At 44.6% G+C, this 25,038-nt stretch overlaps 1 protein-coding gene across 1 annotated transcript in view; it reads left to right on the top strand.

The window, feature by feature from the left end:
* Positions 1–25,038, top strand: part of DOC2B (double C2 domain beta) — a 207,574-nt gene that overhangs the window by 99,550 nt on the left and 82,986 nt on the right. Inside the window, 1 exon segment of the mRNA XM_032217082.1 lies at positions 18,379–18,453. Within this exon segment, the coding sequence (XP_032072973.1) occupies positions 18,379–18,453 (75 nt within the window).

The raw sequence follows: 25,038 nt of genomic DNA, 5'->3' as shown, positions 1-25,038 counted from the left end.
ACTGCTACGAACATCACATTCTTGTTAGGTCTCCATTAGGGATTTATAACACTCTTTAAATCATCGTCGTGCCAAAATAGCAGGATGAAGAATGAGTTTTCTATCATTTCAGCAGTGACTGGTTGTTGTTTTTTTTTTTTAATGTTTATTTTTTATTTTTTATTACATAGACAACAATGGGAAAAGGAGAAGAAAAAAAGGGGGGGGGAACCCCATCATCACATACAATATGTCATTTGATCACAGGTGCATCCCTACTACGTTTATACATCCCATATCTCTCTGTTGTATATTTAATAAACACCACAATAAGCTAGGGTTTTTTTAAAAAGGGGGGGGGAAGGAGGGGGAAGCCAAAAAGGACAAAAAAGACAAAAAGGACAAAAAAGTCCAAAAAAGAAGGGGGGGGGGAAAGAAAAGAAACCATCATCACATGCAGCATGTCGTTTGGTTACAGTTGTTTTAACATCTGCTTCTTCAAATAATATTTACCATCTCAGATATTTCATCTAATATAACTAAAGGCCTCATTTTCATTCTACAATATATATTCAGTTAACATTAGCATTATTTTCCCCCAGAAAGTATACTTCTATTCATTGTTAACCTTGCATTTCATACCTTCAAGCAGTGACTGGTTGTTGTGGCCTGCCAGGGCCCAGCGAAGCTGGCAGCAGATTCGGGCAGTGAGGAGGGTTGGGGAGGAACCTGGGCCAGTCCTGGAGTCTGGGGAAGGCTCTGATGAGGGCTCTGTGTCGGAGGCAGAGCGGGGGCCAGGGCCGTCTGACAGTTATCAGCTGCCTTCAGAGTCAGACATCAGTGAGGCAGAAGAACAGCTGGAGCCTGTTCTCAGTGTGCGCATATGCAGAGTTGCCAGACGAAGGGAGCGGCTAAACAAAAGGGGTCGACTTGGGAGTAAGGACACAGGTGGACAATGAATGGCCCCTCCCAGAGGACATAAAAGGGGAGCGAAAGGGGAGTGGAGTTTGCAGGAGACAATTAGTTTGCTTCATTGGTTCATGACTCTCCGAGGCTCCTTGCCAAGTTTTGCAGATATCGGCCTGGCAGCTCTCCAAGCCAGATGAGGTCTGTGACTGCAAATCCTCCCTTGAAAGACTTTGCTGGATATGAAGGAGCAGAATTCACCGTCAATTAAGAAAAGGGTTTTTTGTTGGGACCAGGAGTTTGCTTCAGGCTCTTGGGAAGCCTCCGTCAGAACACGGGTTCATGCTACGAAATTGGGACCATGCCATTTGTAAGAACCTGAAGCGACGTCGAAATACAGGCCATCCTCATTTAGTAACCACGAGTGGGACGTGTTTGTAAAGTGAAGCAGTTACTAAGTGAAACCGCCCATGTTTATCATCTTAGTTCAGCATTCCTTCGCTTTATTGGACCTGCCAGGGAGGGTTGCCAGTGCAAGGATTGGTTGTAAAATTACTTTTTCATCACCATAATAATAATTACGAATGTTTGTTAAGGCGAAGAGATTGTCAGGAAGGTACTAGATCAGTGTTTCTCAACCTTGGCAACTTGAAGATGTCCGGACTTCAACTCCCAGAATTCCCCAGCCAGCGAATGCTGGCTGGGGAATTCTGGAAGTTGAAGTCCGGACAGCTTCAAGTTGCCAAGGTTGAGAAACACTGTACTAGATTGTGCAGAAATGGATAGATTGACCTTGCAAATTAAACAGAAAGAAGATGTAGAATGTGATCAAACATGGAACCTATTTTACCAATGGTTGGGGAAAAAGGGGGTGGAGATTAAGAATGTAAATTTGCATTGTTGAGCCCATTAAATACTCAGACAACACAAGATTTATTAAGCACCAAGAAATGTATTTAATAGAAAATCAATAAAATAATAATATTAATAATGATTACAAGTGTTTGTTAAAGGAGGGAGTCACTGAACAAGCCTCCAATGATAGACATTGACTGAAAGCTGAAACATGCGAAGAATATAATAATAATAATAACAGTAGACTTATATACCGCTTCATAGGGCTTTCAGCCCTCTCTAAGCGGTTTACAGAGTCAGCATATTGCCCCCAACAACAATCCGGGTCCTCATTTTACCCACCTCGGAAGGATGGAAGGCTGAGTCAACCCTGAGCCGGTGAGATTTGAACCGCTGAACTGCTGATCTAGCAGTCAGCCTGCAGTGCTGCATTTAACCACTGCGCCACAGTTGCAAGATTTGGATTTATCTAGTTTAATGAAAAGAAGGACCAGGGGTGTTATGATAGCAATCTCCCAACATTTGAGGGGCTGCCCCAAAGAAGAGGGAGTCAAACTATTCTCCAAGGCACCTGAAGGCAGGACAAGAAGCAACGGGTGGAAACTAACCAAGGAGAGAATCAGTTGTGAGTCAGTTGTGGTCATAGGTTGAGGACTAATTAGAAGAACTAATTAACTAGCTAACAGGATTATAAGTAATATATTAAATATGGCTGTGATTGGGACACTGATTGCAATGATTTCTCTAGATTATTTGCGTGTCCGTGTGTCTTAATTTCAGAGCCAAATTTAGCAAATGCCACTTTATGTATCTATCATCTGAAACTAGGCTTCATAACAGTCACTGTGAGAGGGATCTTGGAGTCTTACTGGACAACCAGCTAAATATAATACAATGATACAATAGCGGAGTTGGAAGGGACCTTGGAGGTCTTCTAGTCCAACCCCTTGCCTAGGCAGGAAACCCTATACCGTTCCAGACAAATGGCTATCCAACATCTTCTTAAAGACTCCCAGTGTTGGGGCATTCACAACTTCTGGAGGCCACTTCTGTTCCACTGATTAATTGTTCTAACTGTCAGGAAATTCCTCCTCAGTTCTAAGTTGCTTCTCTCCTTGATTAGTTTCCACCCATTGCTTCTTGTTCTGCCCTCAGGTGCCTTGGAGAATAGCTTGACTCCCTCTTCTTTGGGGCAACCCCTGAGACTTTCAAGAAGAGACTGGACTGCCATTGGTCAGAAATGGTGTAGGGTCTCCTGCTTGGTTGGGGGGTTGGACTAGATGACCTAAAAGGTCCCTCCCAACTCTGTTATTCTGTTACCTGTGTATGTTACTAGTGCTTAATGTTTCCGTTCCATCCTTTACTCATTTCTCTCTTTTTTCTCCTTTCTTTCTTTCTGTTTTGTGTTTGCCCTCCCTTCCTTTGGTTGTCTCTCCATCTTCCATTCTGCCACCTTCATTTCATGCCTTGGCTGGGATAAACAGATGCCCCAAACACACTACCAAAAGGTAAGGTCTCTTTCGGCTCTACATCCTCCCCCCCCCCCCCCCCGCTCTGTGTGTCCTCCCTGGCAGGGTTGTTGTGATCTCCAACAGATGCTCCAGTGAACTGAGGGATGCATTCAACAGCCACAGCTTTAAAGCAGCCGCATCAGTTCCTGGAAATCTGCAATAAATGGAAGAGCCATCGCTGCTCCGTTATCCCAGGAGGGGGAAATGACTGTCTTAAATGTGTGTGTGTGTGTGTGTGTGTGTGTGTGTCTGTGTGTGTGTGTGTTGCAATTTGTGCTGATAAATAAATAAAGGGAGACTAGTGTAGATCTATTTCAAGCTATTTAGCTCTCATCAGCTAGCCATACCCTTACTGGGATTTGAACTTGTGCTGTATTACATCTTAGGCACTGGTGTTGGCCACTAAGCCACAGGTTCTCCTCCTTTATCAGCTGAGCCAGGGAAATAGGTATGTATTTTGTGTCACAACCCCTAGTATGCCCAAATATGGAAGGAAGCATACTGCTTCCTTTCTCTGTCTATCGGCTCATCACAAGAGACTATCCAGACAGAAAGCCATTATATATATATATATATATATATATATATATATATATATATATATGTATGTATGTATGTATGTATGTATGTATGTATGTATGTATATATATGTGTATATATATTTAGAGTCATATTTAGAGTCATATTTAGAGTTATATGTATATATGTATATATGTATATATGTATGTATGTATGTATGTATGTATATATGTATATATGTATATATGTATATATGTATATATGTATATATGTATATATGTATATATGTATATATGTATATATGTATATATGTATATATGTATATATGTATATATGTATATATGTATATATGTATATATGTATATATGTATATATGTATATATGTATATATGTATATATGTATATATGTATATATGTATATATGTATATATGTATATATGTATATATGTATATATGTATATATGTATATATCAGGGGTGGGTTTCTCGCCCCGTTCCAACCGGTTCGGTTGGAACGAGGCCGGCGGCGTCCTCGCGCACGCACGCGGCGTCCTCGCGCACGCACGCGGCGTCCTCGCTCACGCACGCGGCGTCCTCGCGCACGCACGCGGCGTCCTCGCGCACGCACGCGGCGTCCTCGCGCACGCACACGGCGCGCGCGTGCGTACTAGCGTCTGCGCGATGCTCCAGCTGCTCCTGGAGGATCGCGCAGGCGCTGTATGCGTTCTGCGCATGCGTGGAAGCGCAGAATTCGTAAAAACCGGGTAAGGAGCGGGCGCGGGTGTGCGGGCGCGCGTGGGCGCGGGGGGGGGGCTTTGCCGTTCCCGGAAGTTACTTACTTCCGGGTTCGGCGACCAACCGGATCGCAGGGACCGGTGCGAACCGGTCGAAACCCACCCCTGGTATATATGTATATATGTATATATGTATATATTGCAGTCAGAAATTAGAAGTAGTCCTCGTCTTACAACCGTTCATTTAACCCCCGTTCGAAAGTTACAACGGCCCTGGAAGAAGTGACTTTATGACCCTTTTTCACACTTATGACCGTTGCAGCACGATCACATGATCAAAATTAAGAAGCTGGGCAACTGGCATGGACTTATGACTGTTGCAGTGTCCTGTGGTCATGTGATCTCCTTTACCGACAAACCAAGTCTACAGAGAACCCAGATTTGGTTAGTGCTGTGAGGGTGAACTTGTGGCGAACCTTGCGCCTGCACAGGTGGCATGCCGAGCCCTCTCTCTCTCTGCCGGCACGCCAGCTCTCGCCCCGTCTCAGCTCTGTTGCGCATGCACGCATGCCTCCTGCCGGCCAGCTAGTCTTCGGGTCTCTGACACGCATTTGTGTGAAGTGAGGTGCTTGCAGGGGACACACACGTGAGCATTGCATTTTTGGGGTTCAGGTGTGCGTCCCGCTTTGGGCCTGGTAGGCCTCCTGCACCAACCTGAAAGCCAAAAATGGGCAGGGGGGGGGCGTAGTGCATGCATGCATGTGGGGGGAGGGGCTGCAAGGTGCATGCGTGTGGGGGGTGCACATTGCATTTTGGAGTTTCACATGCTCGCAGTCACACACTGTCAGCGTTCCAAGTATCATGTAGAATTAAATCAGAGTCCAGGGCAAAATGATCCTTAAAGTTCCAATTTAATAAATCAGACATCTTAGCACATCTGTGTAATCCCAATTCCAAAGAGCTTCCTGGGATTCCACCCAGTTCAAAGTTCATGATCTTGTCCCCACACCAACAAATCCATCACATGGTCCAATCTTCTTCTTCCACGCTGGCATCTCCACCCAGCTGCTTCCAGTCAGGTGTAAAAGTGCGGAGACAAAAGATCACCTTGGCTTCTAGTAAAGAATAAAAACAATACATTCCACAATCCTACTCCTTTCTATTCCCCCCTCCCATCAACTATACTAATGAAACAGCATAATGAAATAAGAGAAAGCGTGGCAGGCCAAAAATTCTTAAAGGAATATAATTGCATGCCTGACACACACGCTCACACGTCAGAAACTCGGCCCCAAAAGGGTTAAACCATCACTGGCTTAGTGACTGCGCGATTTCTCTTTAACAACTGCAGTGATTTGTTTAACAACGGTGGCAAGAGAGGTCGCACAATGGGGCAAAACTCACCCAACATCCACCTTGCTTAGCAATTGAAATTTTGGGCTCCTCTCTGGTCATAAGTCGAGGGCTTCCTGTAGGTGAGCACACGTTTGAAACCTGAATTGAAAGCAGAGACCAACCTGAATCCTGGTTAAATGTAGGCCTGCAGAGCTAAAAGAGTAACCAGAACCATAGCCAAAAATAATAATAATAATTACTGATAGTCCTGGTCTCTCAACCACAATAGAGCCCAACATTGATGTTATTAAGTGAGGCATGTGCTCAGTGAACTTTGACCCAGTTTTATAACATTTCTTGCCACCGTTGTTAAGCAAATCCTGGCATTTGTTAAGTCAGTCACGTGGTTGTTAAGTGAGTCTGGCTTCCTCGTGGACTTTTGCTTGTCAGAAGGTCGCAAAAGGGGATCCCGGGACACTGCGACCCGTCATAAATAGGAGTCAGGTTGCCAAGCGTCTGAATTTTGATCACGGGACCATCGTCATGGTTGTTAAGTGTGGAAAAACAGTCACAGGTCACTCTTTTCAGCGGTGTTGTAACTTTGAGTGGTCGCTAAACAAAGCATTGTAAATCGAGGACTGCCTGTACTTTAAGCCCATTCTACTCTTTTCCTGATTGATCACCGCCATATCCTTGGTGAGGAAGATCAGATTAAGGGGGAAAATGGCGGATTTTGTGGCCTATAATGAGCCTCAAATGGCTTTTCCGCAGGCTAAACCGCCACCCTGTCGTAACCGCTATGCTCCCCTCCCCGCAGAATTGGCCAGTGGAAATCCTGCGGCCCTGGCCCCCTCGGAGCGCGACGTCTCTAAATCACTTCCGTGTAACCTTTTTCCAAAAAAAGATCACCTTGTGGCCTCTTATCCTCCCCTCCAGTCATCTGAGCTGGCCAATCGACCGATCGGTTTTCGGGGAGATCTACCTCAATCGATTAGAGGAAAGACTGGATTTGAATGAAGCTGCGTAGAGATTCTTGGCATTTGTGGTTTCGATGACTAGGGGGAATGGAACTTTTTTTGGGGTGATCATAGAGCAGGGATGGTTAACTTTTTTGGTGTCCCGAAGTGTGAGCGCGTGTGAATGCGCACATTTGGAAGTCCTTGCATCCCACACGTATGTTCCCCGCTTCCCCTTGCCCATTTTTGGCTCCCAGGTTGGTGCAGGAGGCTTAACAGGTCCACATGTGTACACCCCCCAAAATGCAATGCGAGCCTCCCCGTGCATGCGCTGCTCCCATGCATGCGCATGTCCGTCCCCCACCGTGACCCGAAAAAAGGGCGAACGACAAATCCACGCCCAACTAAACTGCATCGCTAAAACCGCGACGTCATCAACGCGCCGACAACAGCGCGGCGACAACAATGCGGAGACAGAAGGGCGCTTTACAACAGCGCGGAGACAGAAAGCCGATTTAACTTAAGGTAAGGTTTAGGGTTAGGGTTAGGGTTAGATTTAGGGTTAGGGTTAGGGTTACGTTTAGGGTTAGGGTTAGGTTTAGGGTTAGGTTTAGTTTTACAGCGTGCTTCTGTTGCCGCGCTGTTGCTGGCGCGATTCAGCGCTCATTCGTCGGAGCGCTTTAGAACACACGGTTTTGTCACCGCGGTTTAGTCGGGCGCGGTTTTGTCGTTCACCCTTTTCTCGGTGAACTGTCCCCCACGACCATGTCCCCCCCCCCACATGCGCGACAGAGCCCCAAAGACCAGCTGGCCAGCGAGAGCCATGCGCACATGCTCAGTGGAGCTGAGCTGGGGCGACATATATCCGCCTGGAATCACATGTTTCACTTTGTGTGTTAAACATTTAATACACAAATAGATAAACAAATAGATAAAATCGCGCTTGAATTTGTGGCAAAAGGAAATCAGAATTTATTCCCTTCATTTCTATGATATTGCGTTTTATTTTTCCTTCGTTCGGTTTCTTCCTTTTTTGTTTTTATCTTTTCTTTGTTCTTAATGTGTAGTAGTCCTCAATGGAACTGCATCTACATGGAGGGAAGTATGCAGTGGGGTACCCCAAGGCTCTGTTTTAGGCCCAGTACTCTTCAACATCTACTAATTTACTTGGACTTCAGTAAGGCATTTGATAAAGTAGACCATAACCTACTACTAGATAAAGTAGAAGAATGTGGGTTGGACACAGTGGTGGGTTTCAAAATTGTTTAGAACCTGTAGGTGTGGCCTGTTTTGAGGGAGTGGCTTGCCAGCCATGTGACCGGGTGGGAGTGGCTTGGCAGTCATGTGACCGGGTGGGAGTGGCTTGGCAGTCACATGACCGGGTGGGCATGGCCAACTTGTAAAATGTGATGAAACTCACTTAACAACGCCCTTGCTTAGCAATCAAAATGTTGGCTCAGAAACTCAGGCATTTGAAGCACGAAAGTCTTAAAGCTGTCAAGTTACAAGACCCTTGCACCCCTATCCCTTTAGGAAAAAAAAAACCCAGGGGTGTTCAAACTTGACAGCTTTAAGACTTGTGGACTTCAACTCCCAGAATTCCTCCTCTCGCTCTTCATCTTGATGATGTGCAGACGGGCGGGGGGAGGGAGCTGGAACCGGTTCTAAACAGCACTGTAGATTTGTGGAACCTCTTCTATAGAAGAGCTTAGAACTGGCAGGAACCCACCCCTGGTTGGACAGCATCACCACCAGATGGATTCGTAACTGGCTGACCAACCGCACTCAACGTGTAGACCTCAATGGAACTGCATCTACATGGAGGGAAGTATGCAGTGGGGGACCCCAAGGCTCTGTTTTAGGCCCTGTACTCTTCAACATCTTCATCAATGATTTAGATAAGGAAATAAATGGGGAACTCATCAAATTTGCAGATGACACCAAGATGGCAGGAATAGCCAACACTCCAGAAGATAGATTAAAGATACAGAAGGATCTTGACAAACTTGAACATTGGGCACTATCTAATAAAATGAAATTCAATGGTGAAAAGAGTCAGGTTCTACATGTAGGCAAGAAAACTCAAATGCACAGGTACAGTATAGGTGGTACCTTCCTCAACAGTAGTAACTGTGAAAGGGATCTTGGAGTCCTAGTGGACAACCACTTAAATAGGAGCCAGCCGTGTGCAGCAGCTGCCAAAAAAGCCAACACAGTTCTAGGCTGCATCAACAGAGGGAGAGAATCAAGATCAGGTGAAGGGTTAATACCACTTTATAAGGCCTTGGGAAGGCCACACTTGGAATACGGCATTCAGTTTTGGTCGCCACGATGTAGAAAAGATGCGGAGACTCTAGAAAGATTGCAGAGAAGAGCAACAAAGGGGATTAGGGGACCGGAGGCTCAAACATACGAAGAACGGTTGCTAGAATTGGGTCTTCATTCTGGAGTGCAGTGCTCTATAGCATCGGTTTTGAGGGTAGAAGTTAAAATAGTTTTACGTCCAGGATGTAGATATTTTCACAGCCCTCTTTCTGGCACGTGCAGTGAGCTGGGGATTGCCTGTAGTTCAACTGTCGGATGTGTGAGGACTGGACCTAAGTTACGTTTTTCAGTGCCGTTGCAATTTTGAACGGTCACTAACCGGAATGGTTGTAAGTCGAAGCCTCCCTGCATGCTTTAAAAAAAAACAAAAAACCCAACTCCTCTCCCTTCTTTAGCCCGGCCTCGATGTCTCTTCAGTTCCAGATTGAAGGCTCATGAATTCTTTCTCTTTTTTTTTTTTCCGCCTTGTGAATGCGACAGCCAGATGCTATTATAAAAACCACGCCAAGGCCGCCCGTACACACACCAAGCGCACCGCCGGCACATGGGCGCTGCTGTCTTTGTGTAGGTGTGCGTTTAAAGGAAATCGGTGTGACTCAGATTCCCCACCGCTCCCCCCCCCCCAACCCCCTTGGACAGTTTCATTCAAGGGGGATCCAGCCAAATTATCCCGCAGGGAAAGAAAACAGATATCTGGAAAAAAAAGCCACCGGCTCTGGCGCCTGACGGTTTTAATGCTTTCGGCAATGCGGCGGGGTGGTGGTGGTGGGGTTGCTGGAAAAGCTTTATTCTCGCTTTCTTGAATGCTTCGTCAAAAGCTCGCGCTTCTAACCGCCGAGCCGTTGCGGAGAAACTTAACCTGAACACCTGGAATGGAAACGCAGCTGCCGGATGTGCGCAGAATTTCAATGCAGAAGTTTGTGGGAGTCAAGGAACAGATGATGGGATGTATGCACAGATGAGGCCCTGGGGAGGTGGTGGGGGGGCGTCAGAGGGGATAGGTGTGGATGGATTGGACAGGAGAGCGAGGAATATGGATTCTGATCAAACATTTTCTCTTGTCTTCGTTTCTTTGCCTTGGCCATTAAAACTTTGCTCCTTTCCTCCCTCCCTCCCTCCCTCTCTGTCTCTCTCTCTCACTGAAGAGGATTATCTGCATCATATAAATTTTTGTTCTTTTATTCTGCTCTGCAATAGGAAGGAGGTGGGGGGGGGCTGCACATTAACAACAAGACAAAAGTTAGCACCTTAAAACCACTACCCAGGATGGAAAAAAGAATAGCTCGCTTATACATCCTTATAATTAGGTAATATATTATGTTATATATATAATTATAATTATATATTGTGTTATACATTATATAATGTATAATTATATAAATATAATGATGAGAATAGCGGGGAATTGTAACCAAGTCTAGAACTCAGCCAAAATTAGGCTGGGGGAGTTTAAAAGCACAATGACTATAGATGTATACTTTGTTGTTCTATTTCTTAAAAAAAAAGAAGGAAGAAGATGTATGTTAAAATGAAATATGTATATTGAAAAGGAATTATAAACACCATCAACATAAAATGGAGCTTGCTCAGAGGCTGAAATACACCAAGTAGATGAGATGAAGAGTGGGAAGAAGAGGAGGGAGGTAAGGGAAGAAGAGAGGGATAGGAGAGAAGAGGGGGGGAAGAAGAGGAGAGAAAGGAGGAGTGGAAAGAGGAGAGAGGAGAAAGAGAGAGGAAGGGGAAGTAGAGAAGAGAAGGATGACAGAGGGAAGAAAGGAGGTAGGGAGGGGAGGAGAGAGGGAGAAGAAGGAGGAGTGGAAAGGGGGAGAGGAGGAGGAGAGAGGAAGGGGAAGTAGAGAAGAGAAGGATGACAGAGGGAAGAAAGGAGGTAGGGAGGGGAGGAGAGAGGGAGAAGAAGGAGGAGTGGAAAGGGGGGAGAGGAGAAGGAGAGAGGAAGGGGAAGTAGAGAAGAGAAGGATGACAGAGGGAAGAAAGGAGGTAGGGAGGGGAGGAGAGAGGGAGAAGAAAATGATAGATAAGGTACAAATATGGTATATGGAAAGCAGAAGAGGCAATAATTGTTCTTGGGAGTTGATGGTAAGGTGAATTGATGTAAACATTTAATAATACAATATGATGTCGGCTATGTAATAATATACATGTGATTATAAGCTATGAAAATGGAAAAATAAAAAACTTAATATGCAAAAGAAGAAGAAGAATAGCTCACTTATAAGAAAACCCCCAAAACCCACATAGTTGGCTGTTGTGACTCAGCAGAACTTTGCTATGAATTGAGTCGGGATGCAGGAATAACAATGCAGCTGGGGCTCGTTAGTGTGGTCTTCTGGAGATAAAAAGACTGATGGTGCCACGCCCTGGTTGCAGGAGTCAACGTTCATCGTTTGTTCATCGTTCATCGGTCGTGGTTTGTTTGTGAGAGGCACTTGGAGAAGTGATTTGCTTTCTTTCTGTACACACCTGGTTTGGCTGTAAGAGATCTTTGTTTTTGCATTCTGTTATCTTCTTGCCAGAGACTTTATTTATGTTCATTTTGGGCTCGCAGCCAGTCTGAGCCAAGGACTGATAAAGTTCTTTCCTTTTAAGTCTGTCTGCCTGTCGTCTTTGAACGAGCAAAGAAGGGGGGGGGTGTCAGAACAGTTGGCACACTTTGCAAGATACCCATGACCTGGGGTGAAAAACAGGTGACGAGACATTGAGCTATTTAACATCACAAGCATAAGGGATTTGGGGAGAGCTGAAATCCAAATAACCAATCAATATTATCTATTACATTATTAAAAGGAAGGGCAAAGGGTTGAACCCAACCATCCCTTGACTCTAAAAACTGCTGATAAGATTCTGGTCTGGGCCCTTGGCTAGCCTTTTTTTTTGGTAGTAAATTTTTATTTTTAGGCAAACACAAACACACAAGACATAAAACATAAAACCATCTTTCATTTGATTGGTTACAAGGTTTTTGTGCATCCTTCCCACAGTCATCACTTGAAATTTATATGAATTCACATATTATCAAATCCAATATATTTATAGACATTATTGTTCTGAACGCCCCCCCCCCTCTGTACGCCGAGGCACTCCCAAGACAAGATTGCTGCTAGACAATTTATTAACAGTACATTAACACACCGACAAGACTTGGGCAGCAATCCAGACTTCCAAGATAAGAAATACACACGAGAGCTTCTCCAGTGTTGGTATATTAGTTGAATCCTGCAAACAGCCTCCTCCCAAAGTCTCTCCTTATATACTCTCCTGGGAGGAGCTTAATTATAACCACCTGGGTCCAATTATCTTCTGTATCTGCGTAGTTGCTCTCGGTGCTTATCTGCCCGCCTTTGCCTGGCTCCCAGGACCAACTCCCTTTGGCTCCACGTCTCCTGGTGGCCAACCAGCCTCTCTGGTCCCTCCTCGGAGTCGGAACCCTGTCCATGGTCCTCCACATCTTCCAGAGCCGACTCATAGGGCCCCTCGCTGTCGGAGTCTGTTTTCAGCTCCCACGGCTCCTGCTGGGCCACAACACATTATTATCATTGTACCTTATTTGTTTGACAATCACTATTTACACCTTCACTTTCAACGAACAATACTAAATATTCAGATCATTTATATTATAACATATTCATTACATCATCTTCAATCTATCCAATCATAATATATCTTTGTATTATATTCAACGTCATTCCATTATTTTCGTATTGGTAACATTCTCTAGTATCTTTCATTTCCATGGGTTTTTTTTTTAATCTAAACATTGTTAAAATAAATCACATGTCTTATAAAATTGTTTATCTTCTTGTTCTCTAATTTCAAATGTCAATTTACTCATTTCTGCAAAAATGGGAAAACACCAACGCAGGAGGAAGTTGTTTACAAAATAATGGAATGGGCCCTTGGTTAGCTTTTCAAACCGGGGTCCTTATATCTTGCTACCAAAATAGAAGGTAATAAAAGTATGATTCTATACCACACCTTGTGTCCGGTGACTTATCGGCTTTGACACCAAGCAAGAGACCAGGTTTGGGGACAACAGGAGGGCAATAGCAATAGCAGTAGACTTATATACCGCTTCATAGGGCTTTCAGCCCTCTCTAAGCGGTTTACAGAGAGTCAGCATATTGCCCCCAACAATCTGGGTCCTCATTTTACCCACCTCGGAAGGATGGAAGGCTGAGTCAACCCTGAGCCGGTGAGATTTGAACCGCTGAACTGCTGATCTAGCAGTAGCCTGCAGTGCTGCATTTAACCACTGCGCCACCTTGGCAGCCGGGGGCTTTTCTGTGAGCAAAAAATGATCCGGAGGAATTTGGCCAACCCACTTTTCCAAAATGACTTAGATGAAGCGAATCTATTTGAATGAGCCCGGGCGGGCAGGCGAGGAGTGGCTGGGAGGGGAGGGGAGAGTAGAGGCCGTAATCCTTTTCGTTGCTCTTCTCTGCCCTCTTTCTAGAGTCTCAACCTCTTTTTTTACATTGTGGCAACCAAAACTGGATGCCGTATTCCAAGTGTGGCCTAACCAAGGCCTTATAACTGTGATGGCGAACCTCTGGCATGGCTGCCAGAGGGGCATGCAGAGCCCTCTCTGTGGGCACGTGTGTCATCACCAGCTGCTGTTCTGGTTTCCGGTGTGCACCTGCTCGATGGTCTTCATAGGCGCCAGAAAATGGTCTGAAAACAGCCCCCAAAACTGCCCAAAACCAGGCTGTTTTTGGGGTTGTTTTCAGGCCAATTTTCAAGCTATTTTCAGGCCACTTTTTAGGCAGTTTGTGGCCCAGAAAATGTCCCCAAACGCCTAAAAAAACACACATGCATGCGCCAGCCAGCTGGTGTTCGGGTTTCCAGCACTCTGGAATACGCATGCACTCATGTTCCAGTTTGGGTACTGGGTGCTGAAAAGGTTTGCCATCACTGTCTTATAAAGTGGTATTAACCCTTCACGTGATCTTGATGGGGCATTCACAACTTCTGGAGGCAACTTCTGTTCCACTGATTAATTGTTCTAACTGTCTGGAAATTTCTCCTCAGTTCTAAGTTGCTCCTCTCCTTGATTAGTTTCCACCCATTGCTTCTTGTTCTACCCTCAAGTGCTTTGGAGAATAACTTGACTCCCTCTTCTTTGGGGCAACCTCTGAGATATTGGAAGACTGCTGTCATGTCTCCCCTAGTCCTTCTTTTCATCAAACTAGACATACCCAGTTCCTGCAACTGTTCTTCATATGTTTTAGTCTCCAGTCCCCTAATCATCTTTGTTGCTCTTCTCTGCACTCTTTCTAGAGTCTCCGCATCTTTTCTACATCGTGGCAGCCAAAACTGGATGCAAATATTCCAAGTGTGGCCTTACCAAGGCCTTATAAAGTGGTATTAACCCTTCACGTGATCTTGATTCTATCCCTCTGTTTATGCAGCCTAGAACTGTGTTGGCTTTTTTGGCAGCTGCTGGCTCCTATTTAAATGGTTGTCCACTAGGACTCCAAGATCCCTCTCACAGCTACTACTATTGAGCAAGGTACCACCTATACTGTACCTGAGCATTTCGTTTTTCTTGCCTAAATGTAAGAATTCCTGGTTGAGATTTATTCTTCAGCCTCCGGAGCCTTTGACAGTGTAAAAACTGGAGATTCCTAAGTCTGGAAGTTTTGTTTTTCAATTTGTTCCAGGTAGAATTTGGGAATTGCAAACCAGGTATGTTTTCTCTATTGGCCGTCGGCCACAAGGGTGGGACCAGAAAGTGTAGGTTTTTCACAAACACAGTGATCACAAATCAAAGATCCCTGTAATTTGGTAGCTGAAGAAATCATTTAAGCCTGGAATTAATTGCAGAGTCGGAACAAAGCGAAAATTTGCATCCAGAACAATAACTGGGGTGTGAATACTGCTTCAGCCAAAGGGGGAAAAAAAGCGAATGGAATCCTTCAGAGGCATAGTGTGTAATGTCCCGCAGTTATCTACGCATTAATAATGATCTAGTAATATTTCCTTATACATTTTAGGGACCTTTCCTTACATAATTGGTGTTTTCTTTCATACTTTTGGATTTCTAATTTCTGTTTCCATTAGTTGGCAATTGCTAAAACCAACCCCACGTGAAAAAGTATTCAAAGCCTTCTTGATTTTAATTGTCAATTTATTCATTCCTGCACATTGTAATATTTATTCATTTACATATCTCTGTTTTTCCACTGTTGTGCAAACACAATTCCAGCAGCTGCTAACATGTGTAAAATTAAACATATATTATACTCCCTTTCAAATAGCCAACAAAATATTTTAATTCCATATCTTGCTTTACGATTGCTTCTAACCACTAACTTCTCAATAGCTACTTGGACCGACCTAAGTACTAATTCATAATTTCATATCCGGTCACATGGGCGGCAAGCCACTCCCATCCGGTCACATGGGCGGCAAGCCACTCCCATCCGGTCACATGGGTGGCAAGCCACTCCCACAAAGGAGGCCACACCCACAGAGTAGGTTCCAACAATTTTCGAAACCCACCACTGCATAGAATCAAAACCACGTGAAATATGAGTACCGCTTTTTAAAGCCTTAGTAAGGCCACACCTGGAATGCGGCATCCAGTTTTGGTCACCAGGTTTCCAAAAAGATGTTGAGACTTTGGAAAAAGTGCAAAGAAGAGCAAATAAGATGGTCAAAGGCCTGGAGGACAGAAAGATACGAAGAACGGTTGAAGGGTTTGGTTAGAAGCCAGTCTAGATAAAAGAAAGACTAAGGGGGACATGATGGACGTATTCCAGTATTTAAATCAGTGTTTCTGAACCTTGGCAACTTGAAGATGTCCTGACTTCAACTCCCAGAATTCCCCAGCCAATGCTGGCTGGGGAATTCTGGGAGTTGAAGTCCGGACATCTTCAAGTTGCCAAGGTTGAGAAACACTGATTTACAATGTAGAATAGGAGCTGGAAGGGACATTGGAGGTCTTCTAGTCCAGCCCACTCCTCAAGCAGGAGAACCCATACCATTTCAGATAAATGACTGTCCTGTCTCTTCTGAAAAACCTCCAGTGATGGAGCAACCACGATTTTTGAAGGCAAGTAATTTCCACGGGGTTAATTGTTCTCACTGTCAGGAAATTTCTCCTCAGTTCTAAGTTGCTTCTCTCCTTGATTAGTTTCCACCCATTGCTTCTTGTCTTGCCCTCTGGTGCTTGGGAGAATAATTTGACCCCCTCTTCTTTGGGGCAGCTCCTCAAATACTGGAATACTGCTATCATGTCACCTCTAGTCCTGAAGTGGTATAAGGTTTCCTCTTGAGCACGGGGTTGGACTAGAAGACCTCCAAGCTCCCTTCGAACTGTTATTCTGTTAAGGCTAAAACATATGAAGAACGGTTGCTGGAAATGGGTATGTCTAGTTTAATGAAAAGGAGGACTAGGGGAGACATGATAGCAGGCTTCCAATATCTCAGGGGTTGCCACAAAGAAGAGGGAGTCAAGCTATTCTCCAAAGCACCTGAAGGCAGGACAAGAAGCAATGGGTGGAAATTAACCACCACCACACTGTAAAAAAGATGTGGAGACTCTAGAAAGAGTGCAGAGAAGAGCAACGAAGAGAATTAGGGGACTGGAGGCCGAAACATACGAAGAACGGTTGCAGTTCTAAGTTGCTTCTCTCCTTGATTAGTTTCCACCCATTGCTTCTTGTCCTGCCCTCAGGTGCCTTGGAGAATAGCTTGACTCCCTCTTCTTTGTGGCAACCCCTGAGATATTGGAAGACTGCTATCCTGTCTCCCCTAGTCCTTCTCTACATTAATACAATTACAATACAATACAACAGCAGAGTTGGAAGGGACCTTGGAGGTCTTCTAGTCCAACCCCCTGCCTAGGCAGGAAACCTTATACTGTTTCAGACAAATGGCTATCCAACATCTTCTTTTTTAAAAATATATTTTTATTTTCAAAACAAACATACAAATCCTCCTTCTTTACATACTGTAGAAAGTATATCAGTTGGTTACAAAAGGCTTTTGTGCATTTCTTCCACCGTCATCAAATATAATTTATATTAATTCTAATATCTTAACTCGGATATTTATTATATTACCATCAACATACCTCCACTTTTATTTGACTATGATTATTTAAACGTCCTTCATCATAAAATATACCGTACCGCCTGGAACCCACCACTGCTGCAATATACAATACAATACAATAGCAGAGTTGGAAGGGACCTTGGAGGTTTTCTAGTCCAACCCCTTGCCTAGGCAGGAAACCCTATACCGTTTCAGACAAATGGCTATCCAGCATCTTCTTGAAGACTTCCAGTGTTGGGGCATTCACAACTTCTGTAGGCAACTTCTGTTCCATGGATTAATTGTTCTAACTGTCAGGAAATTTCTCCTCAGTTCTAATTTCTTCTCTCCTTGATTAGTTTCCACCCATTGCTTCTTGTTCTACCCTCAGGTGCCTTGGAGAATAGTTTGACTCCCTCTTATTTGGGGAAACCCTGAGATATTGGAAGACTGCTATCCTGTCTCCCCTAGTCCTTCTTTTTATTAATGCAATTACAATACAATACAATACAATACAATACAATACAATAGCAGAGTTGGAAGGGACCTTGGAGGTCTTCTAGTCCAACCCCTTGCCTAGGCAGGAAACCCTACACCACTTCAGACAAATGGCTATCCAGCATCTTCTTGAAGACTTCCAGTGTTGGGGCATCCACAACTTCTGGAGGCAACTTCTGTTCCACTGATTAATTGTTCTCACTGTCAGGAAATTCCTCCTTAGTTCTAAGTTGCTTCTCTCCTTGATTAGTTTCCACCCATTGCTTCTTGTCCTTCCCTCAGGTGTCTTGGAGAATAGCTTGACTCCCTCCTCTTTGGGGCAACCCCTGAGATATTGGAAGACTGCTATCACGTCTCCCCTGGTCCTTCTTTTCATTCAACTAGACCTACCCAGTTCCAGCGTTGAATTGGGGACTCTGTGCCCCTGCCCTGTTTTCAGCCTTTCTGAAGCCCCGTGCGATGATAATCGTTTAATCGACTCCCCCTTGGCACGATCCCAGCCGTCTCTAGCCGGGCGGGTGGCGTAATCATTAGACAGACACGGGGCGTGTTGTGTAAACAGGAGTGGATAAATTGGTTTTGCCTGGAATAAATCAGGATGGAGACACCACAGGCTCTGCATAACAAAAAGGATGCAGGGTTGATTGGTAGCAGCTGGAATCCCCCCTTTATAATCTGTTTTTCTCTCTTTTTTTTTTTCCTTCAGGGCCTGAAGCCGATGGACCATAATGGACTGGCTGATCCCTACGTGAAATTGCACTTACTCCCGGGAGCCAGCAAGGTGCGAGAGCCCCTCTCTTTTATTTAGAGGGTTGGGGGGCTTCACGGAAGCTGTTTTTCCTTCTAGGCAAAGGTCTCCCCTGCCATCTCCCAGGGGCAGCCGGCTGCCGCTCTTCTTAACCCAGGGATGCTCATGAGCCCATGGGGTGGGGGGGGGGGTTCAAGCCAGAGCATGGCTGGTGCAGGGGAGGCTGTATGAGGAGGGGCTGCCTGGAAAACATAAAGGAGAGGAGGAGAGAAGGGAAAAGAAAGGTGGGAGGGAGGAAGGAGACAGGGGAAAAGGAGGAAGGAAGGAAGGAAGGAAGGAAGGGAAAATCAGGGAGGGACGAGATAGGGGAAAAGGAGGGAGGGAGGAGAGAAGGAAAGAAGGGAAGTGACAAGGAAAAAGGAGGGAAGGAAGAAGGAAGGAAGGAGGGAAGGGAAAAGAAGGGAGGAAGCAAGGGAGGGAGGAGACAAGTAAAAAGGAGGGAGGTACAGAAGAAGGAAGGAGGAAGGGAAAAGAAGGGAGGGAGGGAGGAACAAAAGAAGGAATGAAGGAGAGAAGGGAAAAAGTGAGTGAGGAAAGAAGGAAGGAAGGGAAGGGAGGGAGGGAGGGAGCAGATGGGAAGGGGGAGGAGATGGGAATGAGAAAGAAGAAAGGAAGGAGATAGGAAGGAGGAGGAGAAAGAAAAGGAAGGAAGGAGAGAAGGGAAAAAGTGAGGGAGGGAGGGAGGGAGGGAGGGGAAGGGAGGGAGTAGATGGGAAGGGAAGGAAGGAGATGGGAAGGATATAAAGGAGAAGGGAGAAAGGAAGGAAGAAAAGGAAGGGAGGGAGCAGATGGGAAAGGGAAGGAAGGGAGGAAGGAGATGGGAATGAGAAAGAAGGAAGGAGAGGAAGGATATAAAGGAGAAGGAAGGAAAGAAGGTAGATAGGTGATGGGAGTGAGAAAGAAGGAATAGAAAGAAGGAAGGAAGGAGATTGGAATGAGAAGGAAGAAAGGAAGGAGAGAGGGAAGATAAAAAGAGAAAGGGGAAATAAACGGTAGAAGAGAAGAAGAGCAGAGAAAGAAGGAGGAGGAAGAAAATGGGAGGACTGCATGGCAGGCTTAAATTAGGGAGGGGTGGCCTGAATTTTTCCCTTTGTCAAAAAATCTTAAACTGTTGAGATTATAATTCCTTGAAAAGGAATTGATGGGAGAGATTGCCTGGTGTTTTCCCACTGAGAATAGGAGGCTGGACTAGGTGACCTCAAAAGAGCCTTGTCATTTTGAATTTCTCCCTGCTCTGCATTGGAAATACACATAAGAAAGAACCTTTTTGGCACCAAATTTAGGTATATTACATAGAAGCCAAGAAAGATACCTTTGAGTGTCCCACAGTTTTCAGATCAAGGGTCTTGGGGAGGCGGTAAAAATTTGGGCTGGGATCCATTGTCATGTCACCAAAACTTCACCAATATCCATAAAAACAAAGGAAGTTGGTGAGTGCAGAATCACGGTTTACTGATTGACTCTTTTGACCAAACTCTAATTGTCAGGCCATCTAACCAACATTAAACCAACATTAAACCAACATTAAACCAACATTAAACCAACATTAAACCAACATTAAACCAACATTAAAATATTTCAGCAGGTGGCAATACCAGGTCGTCCTCAACTTACAATGGTTCCATTTAGTGACTGTTCAAAACAGCACTGAAAAAACGGACATATGCCCGTTTTTCACAGTTACGATTGTTCCAGCATGGTCATGGGATCAAAATTCAGACACTTGGCAGCTGACTCATGTTTATGACAGTTGCAGTGTCACGCGATCCCCTTTTGCGACCGTCCGACAAGCCAAGTCCATTGGGGAAGCCCGATTCACTTCGCAACCGTGGGACTCACTTAACAACTGCAGCGATCCATGGAACAACTGCGGCGAGAAAGGTTGTAAAATGAGGCAAAACTCGCTTGGCCAGTGTCTCACTTAGTAACAGAAATTTTGGGTTCGGTTGTGGTCGTAAATCGAGGACTACCTGTAGTAGAGATCGCTGCTCTTCTGGGTCAATCCCAAATTAAAATAAAATTTCAAAAATAACCCCTCAGAATTGGTCACATCGAAATCACAGCATCCAGATAAATGTGGGGTTTTTGCTGAAGATCTGAGGTGAAATATTGACTCTTCATGAGGGATTTTTCTTGATTTATTTTTTGGGGGGGAATCAGGAGCGGTGTGGGGGCCTAGAGGTGGAGCTCTCCCCTCACAATCAAGAAGAGACTGTGAGTTCGATCCTAGCTAGAGGCACATATTTCTCTCTCCGAGCACAATGAGAATATATCTGCCGAACAAAACTCAGCATTGGGGACAGGAAGGGCATCGGGCCAGTAAAGATTCATTTCCATTCAGTTGCCCAAACTCCACCCCGCAAGGGATTAAGGCAGTGTTTCTCAACCTTGACAACTTGAAGTCCTGTGGACTTCAACTCCCAGAATCCCCCAGCCAGCATAGCTGGCTGGGGGATTCTGGGAGTTGAAGTCCACAGGACTTCAAGTTGCCAAGGTTGAGAAACACTGGATTAAGGGGTCGTTAAATGAAGATGATTTCGGGGGGGGGAATCTAGTTATGAAGCTACAAATTCAGAAGAATGCTGTTGTGTTATTTCCCCTGGGGCCACAAATTCGAGCTGGTTGTGGTGCTTAACAATTCTGTGGCAACCTTTGGGAGGAAGAGCAGAATATGAATTATACAGTATATTAGGGTGAGGGGGGGGGGGAACAATTTGCAGTGGAGAAGGATATCCAAATTAAGCAGGCCTCTTGAATCTCCTCGTGTTAATTAGTTGTTGCATTGCGAACAATCAATATAGCAATAGCAGTAGACTTATATACCGCTTCATAGGCCTTTCAGGCCTCTCTAAGCGGTTTACAGAGAGTCAGCATATTGCCCCCAACAATCTGGGTCCGCATTTTACCCACCTCGGAAGGATGGAAGGCTGAGTCAACCCTGAGCCGGTGAGATTTGAACCGCTGACCTGCTGATCTAGCAGTAGCCTGCAGTGCTGCATTTAACCACTGCGCCACCTTGGCATCTCCATACACCATATTTATACCTTATCCGACACTTTCTTCCCCCTCTCTCCTCCCCCTTTCTACATCCTTTCTTCCCTCCTTCATTTTCTACTCTACTTCCCCTTCCTTTCTCCTTCTCCTCTCTCCCCTTACCACTCCTCCTTATACACCTCATCTTCCCCCTTCACCCTCTCTCCTGTCCCTCTCTTCCTATCTTCTTCTCTCCTCTGCTTCCGACTCTTCTATATCCTGTCTTCCCTCCATCATTTTCCACTCCACTTCCCCTTCCTTTCTCCTTCTCCTCTCTCTCCTTACCACTCCTCCTTATACACCTCATCTTCCCCCTTCCCCCTCTCTCCTGTCCCTCTCTTCCTATCTTTCTTCTCTCCTCTGCTTCCCACTCTTTTACATCCTTTCTTCCCTCCTTCATTTTCTACTCTACTTCCCCTTCCTTTCTCCTTCTCCTCTCTCCCCTTACCACTCCTCCTTATACACCTCATCTTCCCCCTTCACCCTCTCTCCTGTCCCTCTCTTCCTATCTTTCTTCTCTCCTCTGCTTCCCACTTTTCCTCTAATTCACTTGGTGCATTTCAGCTTCTGAGCAAACTCCCTTTTGTGTTGGTGGTATTTATAATTCCATTTGAATATACATAAAAAAGAAAAAAATAGCAGTATACATGTACAATCATAATATCTTAAAATCCAACACCCCTCCTCCAACTTAGTAAACTCCACACCCTCCCACTCTCCCCCCAACCTCCCCCAACCTCCCCCCACCCTGACTTCCCAGAACCAATACAAGGTATAAATCTTTAACAAAAGCAGTTTAAAATATACTTAAAGAGAAAGTAGAAAGTTAATAACGTCTTTGAATTGAGCTTAGCTCCTCCTTGCTAGGCTAACTATAAACAATTTGTATCATTTCTGATCTTAATCGTAAACTATCTGAAATTTCCTAGACCCATATTTATTTTGAATATAGTCAATCCATTTTTGCCAAGAGTCTAAATTTTTATTGCCTGAATCACAGAGGTGCTGCAACGGTCGTAAATTCTTTCGAATGGTCATTAAATAAATCATCGCAAGTCGAGAACTACCCGTAATCTTTTAAATTGGAGGGACGTGGCAGCTCAGTGGCTAAGACGCTGAGCTTCTCGATCAGAGAGTTCGGCGGTTCGAATCCCTAGCGCCGCGTAACGGAGTGAGCTCCCGTGACTTGTCCCAGCTTCTGCCAACCTAGCAGTTCGAAAGCACGTAAAAAATGCAAGTGGAAAAATAGGGACCACTTTTGGTGGGAAGGGAACAGCGTTCCCTGCACCGTTGGTGTTGGGTCATGCCGGCCACGTGACCACGGAGACGTCTTCGGACAGCGCTGGCTCTTCGGCTTTGAAACGGAGATGATCACCAACGCCCCCTAGAGTCAGGAACGACTAGCATCATATGTGCAAGGGGAACCTTTACCTTTTAATAAAGACATGGTTATGGGAGAGAGCCAGGAAAGATCATCTACTTAAGATTTTCATAAAGCCCTTGTTATAATACTTCATCAAAATGTTCTCTGTCAGCTTAACAGCTGTGGAATTAAAAAAAAAAACAGCTGGCTAAGTGATTGATTAAAGACCGGGAAACCAAGAAATAAATAGGCTTTTTTTCCCCCCACAAAGAAGTTGTGTAATAAGTGGAGTCACCCAGGGTTTTGTCTTAGGAGTGGTGCTGTTATTATTATTATTATTTGTAACATAAAGCTGGTCCTCATTTAGCGACTGCAATTGGGGCTGGGACCCCTTTTGTTAAGCAAAGTGGCCGCTAAGTGGGAAAGTGCGGTTATGCTTTCCTTTTCTCCACATCCCCGCCCTTGAGTATGGGCATCCCGAAGCTGGGATAATTAGAGAATTAAGGCTTGTGTGTATATTCTTTGGAGAAAAGTCTATCTAAGAATGGACATTGAAAGTCACAAACTTAGCAGAGATGGCTAAAATATCTGCATATCTTAAGGACTATTCAAACGAGAGATATAAACAAGACTGGAAAAAATGGATTGACTATATTCAAAATAAATATGGGTCTAGGAAATTTCAGATAGCTTACGGTTAAGATCAGAAATGATACAAATTGTTTATAGTTAGCCTAGCAAGGAGGAGCGAAGCTCAATTCAAAGACGTTATTAATTTTCTACTTTCTCTTTAAGTATATTTTAAACTGTTTTTGTTAAAGATTTATACCTTGTATTGGTTCTGGGAAGTCGGGGGGGGGGAAGGTTGGGGGGGGTTGGGGGGAGGATGGGAGGGAGCGGAGTTTACTAAGTTGGAGGAGGGGTGTTGGATTTTAAGGTATGACGATTGTACATGTATACTGCTATTTTTTCTTTTTTATATATACTGAAATGGAATTATAAATACCCTCAACACAAAAGGGAGTTCGCTCAGAAGCTGAAATGCACCAAGTGAATTAGAGGAAGAGTGGGAAGCAGAGGAGAGAAGAAAGATAGGTAGAGAGGGACAGGAGAGAGGGTGAAGGGGGAAGATGAGGTGTATAAGGAGGAGTGGTAAGGGGAGAGAGGAGAAGGAGAAAGGAAGGGGAAGTAGAGTAGAAAATGAAGGAGGGAAGAAAGGATGTAGAGAGGGGGAGGAGAGAGGGGGAAGAAAGTGTCGGATAAGGTACAAATATGGTGTATGGAGAGCAGAAGAGCCAATAACTGGTTTTTTGTATGGTAAGATGAATTGATGTAATTACTTAATAATACAACATGATATTGACTATGTAATAGTATACATGTGATTATATGTTATGAAAATGGAAAATAAAAAATTTTCTATGTATATTCTTTGGAGAGAAAGGGATTGCAAGAGAGTAAGCAGATACACATTGGAAAATACAGGTAGTTCATTCGGTGACTGTTCAGAGTTATACAACGGAACAGAAAATGTGACTTATGACCATTTCCCCACGCTTATGACCATTGTGGCATCCCCATGGTCACAAATGCCTTGGCAACCGACTCATATTTACGACGGTGTCCTGGGGTTGCCTTTTGCCATCTTCTGCAAAGCAAATTCAATTTGGAAGTTAGATTCGCCTAGCAACCGTATTACTAACTTAACACCTGTTATGATTTGCTTAACAATTGTGGCAGGAACGGTTGTAAAATAGGGCGAAAACTCACTTAAAAATGTCACACCTAGCAATAGAAATTAAGGGCTCCGTTGCATACCTGCACTCACAATAGAAAGCAATGTGTTAGCAGCTGCAAACGGGTTGCACAATGTTCCCCACTGTGTGCTTGTTGACTCTCTTGTCATCCCTTCCTCTCCACTCTCTCCGTTCTGCGAGTCGAGGGAAAGACAAAAATTTAAGTCAGGCGTGGAAAATCGGCTTCAGAAACAGCTTGTTGATTTGTTTTCTTCCTCATCCCTCCCTCCTCCGGGATTGGGCGGCCTATAAATCTAATAAATAAAATAAAATCTAATAAATAAAATCTCTCCACTCGATGTGGGGTGTCACTGTTCTGAGCGAGGCTTCCCAAGAGCCTGAAGCAAACTCCTTGTCCCAACAAAA

The sequence above is a fragment of the Thamnophis elegans genome, chromosome 4 (genome assembly GCF_009769535.1).
Source record: "Thamnophis elegans isolate rThaEle1 chromosome 4, rThaEle1.pri, whole genome shotgun sequence".
Lineage (NCBI taxonomy): Eukaryota > Metazoa > Chordata > Lepidosauria > Squamata > Colubridae > Thamnophis > Thamnophis elegans.
The sequence above is the reverse complement of the archived record's forward strand: the minus strand, read 5'-3'. Positions and strand labels throughout refer to the sequence as shown.